The sequence below is a fragment of the Anomaloglossus baeobatrachus genome, chromosome 11 (genome assembly GCF_048569485.1).
Source record: "Anomaloglossus baeobatrachus isolate aAnoBae1 chromosome 11, aAnoBae1.hap1, whole genome shotgun sequence".
Taxonomy (NCBI): Eukaryota; Metazoa; Chordata; class Amphibia; order Anura; family Aromobatidae; genus Anomaloglossus; species Anomaloglossus baeobatrachus.
In genome coordinates this window covers 75920024-75935748 of record NC_134363.1, presented here as the reverse complement: position 1 = coordinate 75935748, position 15725 = coordinate 75920024, and the positions used below count along the sequence as shown (strand labels likewise).

General features: G+C 57.5%; 1 protein-coding gene across 1 annotated transcript in view; it reads right to left on the bottom strand.

Annotated features, from left to right (window-relative positions):
- Positions 1-15725, bottom strand: part of SPHK2 (sphingosine kinase 2) — a 79359-nt gene that overhangs the window by 44232 nt on the left and 19402 nt on the right. The window contains exon 2 of the mRNA XM_075328641.1: positions 3450-4166. Coding sequence (XP_075184756.1) covers positions 3450-3858 — 409 coding nt within the window. The 5' untranslated portion in view covers positions 3859-4166. The remainder of the gene's footprint in view (positions 1-3449; positions 4167-15725) is intronic.

Sequence of the window (15725 nt, the reverse complement as noted above, 5' to 3'; positions counted from 1 at the left end):
CAAGTAGTATTCAACCCCCTGCAGATTTAGCAGGTTTACACATTCGGAATTAACTTGGCATTGTGACATTTGGACTGTAGATCAGCCTGGAAGTGTGAAATGCACTGCCGCAAAAAAGAATGTTATTTCTTTTTTTATTTTTTTTTTTAAAATTGAGAAAAGTTTATTCAGAGTGTCATTTATTATTCAACCCCTCAAACCACCAGAATTCTGTTTGGTTCCCCTAAAGTATTAAGAAGTATTTCAGGCACAAAGAACAATGAGCTTCACATGTTTGGATTAATTATCTCTTTTTCCAGCCTTTTCTGACTAATTAAGACCCTCCCCAAACTTGTGAACAGCACTCATACTTGGTCAACATGGGAAAGACAAAGGAGCATTCCAAGGCCATCAGAGACAAGATCGTGGAGGGTCACAAGGCTGGCAAGGGGTACAAAACCCTTTCCAAGGAGTTGGGCCTACCTGTCTCCACTGTTGGGAGCATCATCCAGAAGTGGAAGGCTTATGGAACTACTGTTAGCCTTCCACGGCCTGGACAGCCTTTGAAAGTTTCCACCCGTGCCGAGGCCAGGCTTGTCCGAAGAGTCAAGGCTAACCCAAGGACAACAAGGAAGGCGCTCCGGGAAGATCTCATGGCAGTGGGGACATTGGTTTCAGTCAATACCATAAGTAACGTACTCCACCACAATGGTCTCCGTTCCAGACAAGCCCGTAAGGTACCTTTACTTTCAAAGCGTCATGTCAAGGCTCATCTACAGTTTGCTCATGATCACTTGGAGGACTCTGAGACAGACTGGTTCAAGGTTCTCTGGTCTGATGAGACCAAGATCAAGATATTTGGTGCCAACCACACATGTGACGTTTGGAAACTGGATGGCACTGCATACAACCCCAAGAATACCATCCCTACAGTCAAGCATGGTGGTGGCAGCATCATGCTGTGGGGCTGTTTCTCAGCCAAGGGGCCTGGCCATCTGGTCCGCATCCATGGGAAGATGGATAGCACGGCCTACCTGGAGATTTTGGCCAAGAACCTCCGCTCCTCCATCAAGGATCTTAAGATGGGTCGTCATTTCATCTTCCAACAAGACCACGACCCAAAGCACACAGCCAAGAAAACCAAGGCCTGGTTCAAGAGGGAAAAAATCAAGGTGTTGCAGTGGCCTAGTCAGTCTCCTGACCTTAACCCAATTGAAAACTTGTGGAAGGAGCTCAAGATTAAAGTCCACATGAGATACCCAAAGAACCTAGATAACTTGGAGAAGATCTGCATGGAGGAGTGGGCCAAGATAACTCCAGAGACCTGTGCCGGCCTGATCAGGTCTTATAAAAGACGATTATTAGCTGTAATTGCAAACAAGGGTTATTCCACAAAATATTAAACCTAGGGGTTGAATAATAATTGACCCACACTTTTATGTTGAAAATTTATTAAAATTTAACTGAGCAACATAACTTGTTGGTTTGTAAGATTTATGCATCTGTTAATAAATCCTGCTCTTGTTTGAAGTTTGCAGGCTCTAACTTATTTGCATCTTATCAAACCTGCTAAATCTGCAGGGGGTTGAAGACTACTTGTAGGCACAGTAATTATATATATATATATATATATATATATATATATATATATATATATATATATATATATATATATATATATATATATATATATATATACACACACATTTCTAGTAGAAAATCCCTTTATACTGATGCCACCCTAAATATTAATTATAGGTGTCAGTAAAAGCCACAATGCAAGGAATTTTAATACGGTAAATCATAAGCTATAATTATATACTAGTTCTACATCTGCTGCTTTACACGGCACTTCAGGTTCCTACAGCTTAAGTATTTTTGTACCACCAAGCAACTTATTGTCGCCTAACAATAGCTGGGCACCAGACGAGATGACCTGGACGAACCACACTATTCAGTCGGTTGTGCATGTCTGACTACTGAAAGAATCTGCTTTTTTCAAAGATGAGAATACAAGTCCTGGGCTCCAATCCAGGAGCAAGAGCACATCAATGGCAGCCATGTTCCACCCAAAGGCTGATTCACAGCTTCCCACGGCCCAAAGATTGCATGCGGGGAAAGCTGGGTCAGCATGAGCGACAGCAGATCAAGTCTGAATAGATCCTTTATGACTACATTCTGAAGTGCTAAACAGTCTATATAAATAAACTATACCTTACACTAATCATAGGGGCTGCAATGAAATGTTACACACAACTAGATACAGACCTGTTAATCAAGTCGAGCACAAGTGCGTCAGTAAATAGATGTGTGGGAGCATGCCCATGTTTTATGCTGCATATGGTTCAGATAACACCGGTGAGAACAAATCCAAAAGTCTCTAAAGAAATCTGAAGTGTTTATTTTATAGTCGAAAAATAGAAATGAGTGCCTCTTGGTACGTATCCTTTATGGAAACATTTACCCGAGCTGTGGCGGGCAGACACTATCCCAGATGGCCAACAGCGTTTCGCCTGAACACATGCTTTCTCAAGTGGTTGGCAGACTGGGATAGTGTCTAACTGGCACAGCTCAGGTATGTTTGTCAATACAGGAGTTGCACTATACATTGGCTATCTATCTACAACCTGAGCACCGTTACCCAAGTTTTCACATACCAAACCTGGAGACTGATCGCTTCCCTGTGGATTCAGTCCTAGGAAGTTGCTAATATCTCAATATCTTATCAGATTAGACAGGCTTGAAAACATTAACCTCTTCATTACCCTAACAGGTGCCAGAACTATGTGGCTAGAACACGGAACAATATGTTGCCAAATGAATGGTTGTGTAGTGTCATACATGGCAGAAGCAAAACAAGCAGGCCATCCTGCAGGTACTGAACAAAAATATGACAGTCGAGCTCCATATGGCACATTACCATAAGGATGTGTAGCCTAAATGTTAACAGTGCCACCATCATGATGACCTGCCTGTGCCAGTTATTATAATTATGTTTTGCATTAAAGGAGTTTACAGGTCTAAAAAGTCTGCAGCCCACTATGGGACTGCAAACTACCAAATCTTGACAGTGTGTACGTTCCCATACAACTGGGAAGTCATGTTTCTTTGCATACTTACGGTCAAGTGCTGACTAGTCTCATTCAGCTTCTCTCAATAGAAAAAGAATTGAAAGAAGCTGGGTGAGACTTGTAGTTACGTGACCACCCAGTACAATGGGGCATACAGGGCAGTTGTGACAGTGTTGCAAATCAGCAGTCTTCAAACTCATGGAGACACTGAAGACTTTGCTTCTTAAACCGGACAACTCCTATAAACCGCATATTGCTTTCAACTCAAAACCAGATCCAAAGCATCAGCTAAAAAAGTGTTAACCTAGGCGGTGATCGACATCTCCCTAGTAAAAGGCTTAAATCAGTCATTAGCTACAGAAGAGAGTCAACTTGACAGAACCCGGTCTCAGCCATTACCTGTATCACTTGAGATTGGCACTCCTTGAATAAGACACTTTAGAGCCGTTGCCCACTTTTCAGCGATGACTTGGTTCTGTTCATAATTTGAAGCCTCGTCCACTCTAAATGTACGGACCGACCTTTGGCGGGTACGTGTAGAGCCCACAGCCACTTTCTTCTTCTTCAATGGGTAAGAATATATTGAAAAATAGGCAAAAGCATCACTGGAGCCACGACTGCGCATGGTATGACATCCCACCATGTCAAGAATGGGTAGCACTGTGCGCTGGTCATCATCTGGTTTGGGAACGAGTCTCTGGATGTGGAGGCCTGTAGGTGTCAGACTAAGTGCATAGCGAATACCTTTGGATGGGTAGACCCCAAATTCTCCATGGAGTAGGGTCTCAGACGACTGCTTGTAATCCATTTTACGTGGGCGGTATGTAGTCCAACAGTGCGGATTCAATCATACAGTCACATACGGAAAACAGAACAAGTACATAAAATTCAGACTGGTAATACATAAAGGCAGAGGAGGACGGTCACACCCACAGACATATGGGGGAATTCCTTGTACCCATTATATTCTATAGATATTTTAACTAGAAATCTTGACTGAATTTCCTGTGTAAAAAAAAGAAGAAAACAATGGACTAAGACTACTTGGATAAACACTTCTCCAGGCCTTCAATGTATTCCAGAGCTTTAAAGTGTGACCAGTCCATCAGGTGAATGCTGTGGGGAAAAGAAAAAACACATTAAAAAGGTATATAAATACACAGTGACTGAAATATCAGCTTATCTACAGATGGACTTAGAGTCTCCCTTCAACCTTAAAAACTATGATACAGGGAAAAAAAAAAAAAGGTGCGTACTAAAAAAAAAAAAAAAATAAGCACTTAATCAAAAAGTCTCATCACATATGTTATTCCACAACCAGCCCTAATTATCTTCATAGTGGTGCTAAAAAGTATTAAAATACCCATCGCTCTGTGTTCTCCAGTTTGCAGTGCAGCTTCGGGCCTTTTCTGACCCACACGACCTGAAGACAGACCTCAAGGGTTCAAGTCACCTTCTCAATGTTAGGGTACCGTCACACTTTAGCGACGCAGCAGCGATACCACCAGCGATCTGACCTGGTCAGGAGCGCTCCTGCGTCGCTACATGGTCGCTGGTGAGCTATCAAACAGGCAGATCTCACCAGTGACCAGCCCCCAGCCAGCAGCGACGTGCAAGCGACGCTGCGCTTGCACGGAGCCGGCGTCTGGAAGCTGCGGACACTGGTAACTAAGGTAAACATCGGGTATGGTTACCCGATGTTTACCTTAGTTACCAGCGCACACCGCTTAGCGTGTGCAGGGAGCAGTAGCCGGCACTGGCAACGTGAGAGCTGCGGAGGCTGGTAACGAAGGTAAATATCGGGTAACCACCTTGGTTACAGCTTACCGCAGGCTGTCAGACGCCGACTCCTGCTCCCTGCACATTCAGGATTGTTGCTCTCTCGCTGTCACACACAGCGATGTGTGCTTATCACCGGGAGAGCAACAATAAAAAAACGAACCAGGGCTGTGTGTAACGAGCAGCGATCTCACAGCAGGGGCCAGATCGCTGCTCAGTGTCACACACAGCGAGATCGCTAATGAGGTCACTGCTGCGTCACAAAAAACGTGACTCAGCAGCGATCTCACTGTGTGTGAAGTACCCCTAAGTCTATGGAGCCTTGTCCCGAATAACAATGGGAAAGCAGCTACCAAGCCACATATTGTAAGCTGGCAAAGCTCAGACGCAGCCACCCGCGCGGAAACAGGCCGCATTTTTAGTGTGCCAAGAAGAATTAGCAAAACGCTGTGAGGTTGGTGAAGAATATCACTTCTGAGGTTTTTTTGTTTTTTTTAAATCTAATCTTTTATTTAAAAAAGTAAATAATTCGGTAATATGTGGCAATGGACACCTATTAATAGAATGAGTAAGGAACCACAGTGGTGGCCCCAGCTGCAGGGCACATTTCTAAGGAGATGAAATACGTACGAGGTTTATTAGCTAAATAGTGCTGAAAATCTTAACTCAAAAGCTGTGGAATTAACCTTCATCCTTCATTTTATTGTGCTCTGGTAACATGCCCGTTGCAAGATAACAGGAGAGATTGGTAAAGATCATAAAGACCAAAGTCTAATAACAGACATTCTGTACCGACAAGGTGGCAGTGTACAGTGTAACATGTCTGCCTGATCAGTCAGGCTATTAGGGGTATCATTAAATTGGAAGTTATGCCCAATCAAAGGTAGGGAAAAATTTCCCCGGGGGGTGTCAGGGGTCCGACCACTGGGACCCTTCACTGATCCTGAGAACCCAGGCTCTAAAGAGCAGCATGTGAATGAGGTGAAGGTGCATCATGTGCACTGACGGTGCATTTAGGCTACTTTCACACTTGCGTTGAACGGCATCCATTTATTGCGTTGTGTGACGGATGCAACGATGTGTTGCATTTAGTGGCACAACGGATGCAACGTATCGTACAAAACAACGGAATCTTTATTTTTTTTTCCCTTCTTTCGTTTTACCGGTGGCAGACTATTGTGAACGATCAGCTGATCGCTCACAGCAGCCGGTCGCCGGGTGATCAGCTGATCGCTCACAGCAGCCGGTCGCCGAATGATCAGCTGATCGTTCGGCTGCCGAGAATGTGTGAGGGGGGCGGAGTGCGGGGTTTGTGGAGCCGAGCGGGACCATGGCACTGAGGACGTCAGTGCAGCAAGGAATGCAAGGCTGGGGACAGGTGAGTGAGTGTGTGTGCGCGTACATGTGAAGTGCGGGAGGGAGCGGAGCCGAGCGGGAAAGTGTCGGACTCCCTGCACACATAGCCAGGTAAATATTGGGTAACTGGGCAAAGCACTTTGCTTGGTTACCCGATATTTACCTTGGTTACCAGCGTACACCGCTTAGCGCTGGCTCCTTGCACCCGCAGCCAGGGTAAATATCGGGTAACGAGGGAAAGCGCATTGCTTAGTAACCCAATGTTTACCCTGGTTACGTGTGCAGGGAGCCAGAGAATACATGCGCAGCGAAATCCTACGGATTGCGCTGCTCAAAAAACGTTACATGCAGCGTTCCCTCCGCCCGACGCAGCGTCAAAATAACGACGCTGCGTCGTGCAGCGGATGCAACGCAAGACCATCTGTTGCTATCCGTAGCTAATAGAAGTCTATGAGGAATATAACGGTTCCCTGCAACGGTTACCGTAATTCCTCAAGGCTGCGGATAGCAACGGAAGCCGTCCAACGCAAGTGTGAAAGTAGCCTTATTGTTATGGGAGTGCTGAAGAATGAATTGAGCACAAGGGCACATGATCGGTGACCACTCCATTCATACAAGGCTCTTCGCGGGGTGTCAAGAAGGAAAGTCATAAAGTGAAAGAAAAGGCACAGAGTGTTCACTATCTCAGGTTTATTTCCTATTAAAGACCCGAGGGTCAGGTCTACTGACATGGCTCCTGTATACAATTGTTCTGCGACATCTGCAGGAAACCACAAGCGAACAAAACCCCATAGTATGCACTCAGTGTAAAAAAAAACCTGACTCCAAGCCTAAATGTATCCCTGTTGATGGCCGCGGAGATGGGTCAGACATGTGACTAATGTGCCCATGATGTGACAGAGCTGAAATCACAGCAAGCTACTGTAGGATGAAGACAACTGCGTCGTCAGCGTCTGATTCTCACCAACAAAGAACGTGATTGTTGCACAAGGTGTAGAAGAAAACAGAGAACAAAAGGAACCTGGGGAAATCATTATACTCCAGAGAACGACAATCATTAGCCCTCACTGCAGCACAGGAAAAGTTTACTCCAGAACAGATTGCAGAAAAACACATCAATCACTCATCATTGGAGCCTGAGGTCCTCCAGCTGAAATGTGATATCTGATGAAGGCAGGCGCTGAACCATCACTGCCAAGACATTCTCACCACCGAGGAGAGAAAGTGCCACCTTAGATGGAGAAACCGCTAAGGATTCCAGGGCCGACAGCGGGCCCGCCTCGGATTCCAGGGCCGACAGCGGGCCCGCCTCGGACTCCAGGGCCGACAGCGGGCCCGCCTCGGACTCCAGGGCCGACAGCATGGCCCGCCTCGGACTCCAGGGCCGACAGCATGGCCCGCCTCGGACTCCAGGGCCGACAGCATGGCCCGCCTCGGACTCCAGGGCCGACAGCATGGCCCGCCTCGGACTCCAGGGCCGACAGCATGGCCCGCCTCGGACTCCAGGGCCGACAGCATGGCCCGCCTCGGACTCCAGGGCCGACAGCATGGCCGCCTCGGACTCCAGGGCCGACAGCATGGCCGCCTCGGACTCCAGGGCCGACAGCATGGCCGCCTCGGACTCCAGGGCCGACAGCATGGCCGCCTCGGACTCCAGGGCCGACAGCATGGCCGCCTCGGACTCCAGGGCCGACAGCATGGCCGCCTCGGACTCCAGGGCCGACAGCATGGCCGCCTCGGACTCCAGGGCCGACAGCATGGCCGCCTCGGACTCCAGGGCCGACAGCATGGCCGCCTCGGACTCCAGGACCGACAGCATGGCCGCCTCGGACTCCAGGACCGACAGCATGGCCGCCTCGGACTCCAGGACCGACAGCATGGCCGCCTCGGACTCCAGGACCGACAGCATGGCCGCCTCGGACTCCAGGACCGACAGCATGGCCGCCTCGGACTCCAGGACCGACAGCATGGCCGCCTCGGACTCCAGGACCGACAGCATGGCCGCCTCGGACTCCAGGACCGACAGCATGGCCGCCTCGGACTCCAGGACCGACAGCATGGCCGCCTCGGACTCCAGGACCGACAGCATGGCCGCCTCGGACTCCAGGACCGACAGCATGGCCGCCTCGGACTCCAGGACCGACAGCATGGCCGCCTCGGACTCCAGGACCGACAGCATGGCCGCCTCGGACTCCAGGACCGACAGCATGGCCGCCTCGGACTCCAGGACCGACAGCATGGCCGCCTCGGACTCCAGGACCGACAGCATGGCCGCCTCGGACTCCAGGACCGACAGCATGGCCGCCTCGGACTCCAGGACCGACAGCATGGCCGCCTCGGACTCCAGGACCGACAGCATGGCCGCCTCGGACTCCAGGACCGACAGCATGGCCGCCTCGGACTCCAGGACCGACAGCATGGCCGCCTCGGACTCCAGGACCGACAGCATGGCCGCCTCGGACTCCAGGACCGACAGCATGGCCGCCTCGGACTCCAGGACCGACAGCATGGCCGCCTCGGACTCCAGGACCGACAGCATGGCCGCCTCGGACTCCAGGACCGACAGCATGGCCGCCTCGGACTCCAGGACCGACAGCATGGCCGCCTCGGACTCCAGGACCGACAGCATGGCCGCCTCGGACTCCAGGACCGACAGCATGGCCGCCTCGGACTCCAGGACCGACAGCATGGCCGCCTCGGACTCCAGGACCGACAGCATGGCCGCCTCGGACTCCAGGACCGACAGCATGGCCGCCTCGGACTCCAGGACCGACAGCATGGCCGCCTCGGACTCCAGGACCGACAGCATGGCCGCCTCGGACTCCAGGACCGACAGCATGGCCGCCTCGGACTCCAGGACCGACAGCATGGCCGCCTCGGACTCCAGGACCGACAGCATGGCCGCCTCGGACTCCAGGACCGACAGCATGGCCGCCTCGGACTCCAGGACCGACAGCATGGCCGCCTCGGACTCCAGGACCGACAGCATGGCCGCCTCGGACTCCAGGACCGACAGCATGGCCGCCTCGGACTCCAGGACCGACAGCATGGCCGCCTCGGACTCCAGGACCGACAGCATGGCCGCCTCGGACTCCAGGACCGACAGCATGGCCGCCTCGGACTCCAGGACCGACAGCATGGCCGCCTCGGACTCCAGGACCGACAGCATGGCCGCCTCGGACTCCAGGACCGACAGCATGGCCGCCTCGGACTCCAGGACCGACAGCATGGCCGCCTCGGACTCCAGGACCGACAGCATGGCCGCCTCGGACTCCAGGACCGACAGCATGGCCGCCTCGGACTCCAGGACCGACAGCATGGCCGCCTCGGACTCCAGGACCGACAGCATGGCCGCCTCGGACTCCAGGACCGACAGCATGGCCGCCTCGGACTCCAGGACCGACAGCATGGCCGCCTCGGACTCCAGGACCGACAGCATGGCCGCCTCGGACTCCAGGACCGACAGCATGGCCGCCTCGGACTCCAGGACCGACAGCATGGCCGCCTCGGACTCCAGGACCGACAGCATGGCCGCCTCGGACTCCAGGACCGACAGCATGGCCGCCTCGGACTCCAGGACCGACAGCATGGCCGCCTCGGACTCCAGGACCGACAGCATGGCCGCCTCGGACTCCAGGACCGACAGCATGGCCGCCTCGGACTCCAGGACCGACAGCATGGCCGCCTCGGACTCCAGGACCGACAGCATGGCCGCCTCGGACTCCAGGACCGACAGCATGGCCGCCTCGGACTCCAGGACCGACAGCATGGCCGCCTCGGACTCCAGGACCGACAGCATGGCCGCCTCGGACTCCAGGACCGACAGCATGGCCGCCTCGGACTCCAGGACCGACAGCATGGCCGCCTCGGACTCCAGGACCGACAGCATGGCCGCCTCGGACTCCAGGACCGACAGCATGGCCGCCTCGGACTCCAGGACCGACAGCATGGCCGCCTCGGACTCCAGGACCGACAGCATGGCCGCCTCGGACTCCAGGACCGACAGCATGGCCGCCTCGGACTCCAGGACCGACAGCATGGCCGCCTCGGACTCCAGGACCGACAGCATGGCCGCCTCGGACTCCAGGACCGACAGCATGGCCGCCTCGGACTCCAGGACCGACAGCATGGCCGCCTCGGACTCCAGGACCGACAGCATGGCCGCCTCGGACTCCAGGACCGACAGCATGGCCGCCTCGGACTCCAGGACCGACAGCATGGCCGCCTCGGACTCCAGGACCGACAGCATGGCCGCCTCGGACTCCAGGACCGACAGCATGGCCGCCTCGGACTCCAGGACCGACAGCATGGCCGCCTCGGACTCCAGGACCGACAGCATGGCCGCCTCGGACTCCAGGACCGACAGCATGGCCGCCTCGGACTCCAGGACCGACAGCATGGCCGCCTCGGACTCCAGGACCGACAGCATGGCCGCCTCGGACTCCAGGACCGACAGCATGGCCGCCTCGGACTCCAGGACCGACAGCATGGCCGCCTCGGACTCCAGGACCGACAGCATGGCCGCCTCGGACTCCAGGACCGACAGCATGGCCGCCTCGGACTCCAGGACCGACAGCATGGCCGCCTCGGACTCCAGGACCGACAGCATGGCCGCCTCGGACTCCAGGACCGACAGCATGGCCGCCTCGGACTCCAGGACCGACAGCATGGCCGCCTCGGACTCCAGGACCGACAGCATGGCCGCCTCGGACTCCAGGACCGACAGCATGGCCGCCTCGGACTCCAGGACCGACAGCATGGCCGCCTCGGACTCCAGGACCGACAGCATGGCCGCCTCGGACTCCAGGACCGACAGCATGGCCGCCTCGGACTCCAGGACCGACAGCATGGCCGCCTCGGACTCCAGGACCGACAGCATGGCCGCCTCGGACTCCAGGACCGACAGCATGGCCGCCTCGGACTCCAGGACCGACAGCATGGCCGCCTCGGACTCCAGGACCGACAGCATGGCCGCCTCGGACTCCAGGACCGACAGCATGGCCGCCTCGGACTCCAGGACCGACAGCATGGCCGCCTCGGACTCCAGGACCGACAGCATGGCCGCCTCGGACTCCAGGACCGACAGCATGGCCGCCTCGGACTCCAGGACCGACAGCATGGCCGCCTCGGACTCCAGGACCGACAGCATGGCCGCCTCGGACTCCAGGACCGACAGCATGGCCGCCTCGGACTCCAGGACCGACAGCATGGCCGCCTCGGACTCCAGGACCGACAGCATGGCCGCCTCGGACTCCAGGACCGACAGCATGGCCGCCTCGGACTCCAGGACCGACAGCATGGCCGCCTCGGACTCCAGGACCGACAGCATGGCCGCCTCGGACTCCAGGACCGACAGCATGGCCGCCTCGGACTCCAGGACCGACAGCATGGCCGCCTCGGACTCCAGGACCGACAGCATGGCCGCCTCGGACTCCAGGACCGACAGCATGGCCGCCTCGGACTCCAGGACCGACAGCATGGCCGCCTCGGACTCCAGGACCGACAGCATGGCCGCCTCGGACTCCAGGACCGACAGCATGGCCGCCTCGGACTCCAGGACCGACAGCATGGCCGCCTCGGACTCCAGGACCGACAGCATGGCCGCCTCGGACTCCAGGACCGACAGCATGGCCGCCTCGGACTCCAGGACCGACAGCATGGCCGCCTCGGACTCCAGGACCGACAGCATGGCCGCCTCGGACTCCAGGACCGACAGCATGGCCGCCTCGGACTCCAGGACCGACAGCATGGCCGCCTCGGACTCCAGGACCGACAGCATGGCCGCCTCGGACTCCAGGACCGACAGCATGGCCGCCTCGGACTCCAGGACCGACAGCATGGCCGCCTCGGACTCCAGGACCGACAGCATGGCCGCCTCGGACTCCAGGACCGACAGCATGGCCGCCTCGGACTCCAGGACCGACAGCATGGCCGCCTCGGACTCCAGGACCGACAGCATGGCCGCCTCGGACTCCAGGACCGACAGCATGGCCGCCTCGGACTCCAGGACCGACAGCATGGCCGCCTCGGACTCCAGGACCGACAGCATGGCCGCCTCGGACTCCAGGACCGACAGCATGGCCGCCTCGGACTCCAGGACCGACAGCATGGCCGCCTCGGACTCCAGGACCGACAGCATGGCCGCCTCGGACTCCAGGACCGACAGCATGGCCGCCTCGGACTCCAGGACCGACAGCATGGCCGCCTCGGACTCCAGGACCGACAGCATGGCCGCCTCGGACTCCAGGACCGACAGCATGGCCGCCTCGGACTCCAGGACCGACAGCATGGCCGCCTCGGACTCCAGGACCGACAGCATGGCCGCCTCGGACTCCAGGACCGACAGCATGGCCGCCTCGGACTCCAGGACCGACAGCATGGCCGCCTCGGACTCCAGGACCGACAGCATGGCCGCCTCGGACTCCAGGACCGACAGCATGGCCGCCTCGGACTCCAGGACCGACAGCATGGCCGCCTCGGACTCCAGGACCGACAGCATGGCCGCCTCGGACTCCAGGACCGACAGCATGGCCGCCTCGGACTCCAGGACCGACAGCATGCCCGCCTCGGACTCCAGGACCGACAGCATGCCCGCCTCGGACTCCAGGACCGACAGCATGCCCGCCTCGGACTCCAGGACCGACAGCATGCCCGCCTCGGACTCCAGGACCGACAGCATGCCCGCCTCGGACTCCAGGACCGACAGCATGCCCGCCTCGGACTCCAGGACCGACAGCATGCCCGCCTCGGACTCCAGGACCGACAGCATGCCCGCCTCGGACTCCAGGACCGACAGCATGCCCGCCTCGGACTCCAGGACCGACAGCATGCCCGCCTCGGACTCCAGGACCGACAGCATGCCCGCCTCGGACTCCAGGACCGACAGCATGCCCGCCTCGGACTCCAGGACCGACAGCATGCCCGCCTCGGACTCCAGGACCGACAGCATGCCCGCCTCGGACTCCAGGACCGACAGCATGCCCGCCTCGGACTCCAGGACCGACAGCATGCCCGCCTCGGACTCCAGGACCGACAGCATGCCCGCCTCGGACTCCAGGACCGACAGCATGCCCGCCTCGGACTCCAGGACCGACAGCATGCCCGCCTCGGACTCCAGGACCGACAGCATGCCCGCCTCGGACTCCAGGACCGACAGCATGCCCGCCTCGGACTCCAGGACCGACAGCATGCCCGCCTCGGACTCCAGGACCGACAGCATGCCCGCCTCGGACTCCAGGACCGACAGCATGCCCGCCTCGGACTCCAGGACCGACAGCATGCCCGCCTCGGACTCCAGGACCGACAGCATGCCCGCCTCGGACTCCAGGACCGACAGCATGCCCGCCTCGGACTCCAGGACCGACAGCATGCCCGCCTCGGACTCCAGGACCGACAGCATGCCCGCCTCGGACTCCAGGACCGACAGCATGCCCGCCTCGGACTCCAGGACCGACAGCATGCCCGCCTCGGACTCCAGGACCGACAGCATGCCCGCCTCGGACTCCAGGACCGACAGCATGCCCGCCTCGGACTCCAGGACCGACAGCATGCCCGCCTCGGACTCCAGGACCGACAGCATGCCCGCCTCGGACTCCAGGACCGACAGCATGCCCGCCTCGGACTCCAGGACCGACAGCATGCCCGCCTCGGACTCCAGGACCGACAGCATGCCCGCCTCGGACTCCAGGACCGACAGCATGCCCGCCTCGGACTCCAGGACCGACAGCATGCCCGCCTCGGACTCCAGGACCGACAGCATGCCCGCCTCGGACTCCAGGACCGACAGCATGCCCGCCTCGGACTCCAGGACCGACAGCATGCCCGCCTCGGACTCCAGGACCGACAGCATGCCCGCCTCGGACTCCAGGACCGACAGCATGCCCGCCTCGGACTCCAGGACCGACAGCATGCCCGCCTCGGACTCCAGGACCGACAGCATGCCCGCCTCGGACTCCAGGACCGACAGCATGCCCGCCTCGGACTCCAGGACCGACAGCATGCCCGCCTCGGACTCCAGGACCGACAGCATGCCCGCCTCGGACTCCAGGACCGACAGCATGCCCGCCTCGGACTCCAGGACCGACAGCATGCCCGCCTCGGACTCCAGGACCGACAGCATGCCCGCCTCGGACTCCAGGACCGACAGCATGCCCGCCTCGGACTCCAGGACCGACAGCATGCCCGCCTCGGACTCCAGGACCGACAGCATGCCCGCCTCGGACTCCAGGACCGACAGCATGCCCGCCTCGGACTCCAGGACCGACAGCATGCCCGCCTCGGACTCCAGGACCGACAGCATGCCCGCCTCGGACTCCAGGACCGACAGCATGCCCGCCTCGGACTCCAGGACCGACAGCATGCCCGCCTCGGACTCCAGGACCGACAGCATGCCCGCCTCGGACTCCAGGACCGACAGCATGCCCGCCTCGGACTCCAGGACCGACAGCATGCCCGCCTCGGACTCCAGGACCGACAGCATGCCCGCCTCGGACTCCAGGACCGACAGCATGCCCGCCTCGGACTCCAGGACCGACAGCATGCCCGCCTCGGACTCCAGGACCGACAGCATGCCCGCCTCGGACTCCAGGACCGACAGCATGCCCGCCTCGGACTCCAGGACCGACAGCATGCCCGCCTCGGACTCCAGGACCGACAGCATGCCCGCCTCGGACTCCAGGACCGACAGCATGCCCGCCTCGGACTCCAGGACCGACAGCATGCCCGCCTCGGACTCCAGGACCGACAGCATGCCCGCCTCGGACTCCAGGACCGACAGCATGCCCGCCTCGGACTCCAGGACCGACAGCATGCCCGCCTCGGACTCCAGGACCGACAGCATGCCCGCCTCGGATTCCAGGACCGACAGCATGCCCGCCTCGGATTACAGGACCGACAGCATGCCCGCCTCGGATTCCAGGACCGACAGCATGCCCGCCTCGGATTCCAGGACCGACAGCATGTCCGCCTCGGATTCCAGGACCGACAGCATGCCCGCCTCGGATTACAGGACAGACAGCATGTCCACCTCGGATTACAGCGGTCGGCCCCACACAGGAGCAGTGAGGGCCAGATGAGAGGCAGTTACATTCATCACATTTCTCTTAAAAACACAGACATACCCATCTTGTGCCGGCCATAAACATAATAATCCCCCCAGTCACCCAGCCCGGACTACAGGAACGATCTACTGTGTACAGAAAACAACTCTGACAATATTGTTGGTTCAAAGACTTGTAAAACGAGAACCGCAATATAATTACCACTTATCCTCTCACCTTTCCCCCATCCTCCCCCATATAACAAAAAAAATAAGAAATAATGAAGAGCTGTTGCACAGTCACATCATAAAGTCTATGATGGTATATAGTCCATACGCTTTCCGAGCACACAGTGGTCCCAGAGCGTACGAGCATTACTATGATGCTTTACGGGCAGCAGCGCTCCAGGGGCACTTGTTTCACCTTCTTAGGCTAGTTTCACACTTGCGTTGGGTTGAATCCGCTGGGTCCGTTGCTGCGTCGTTTTGACGCATCCGTTATT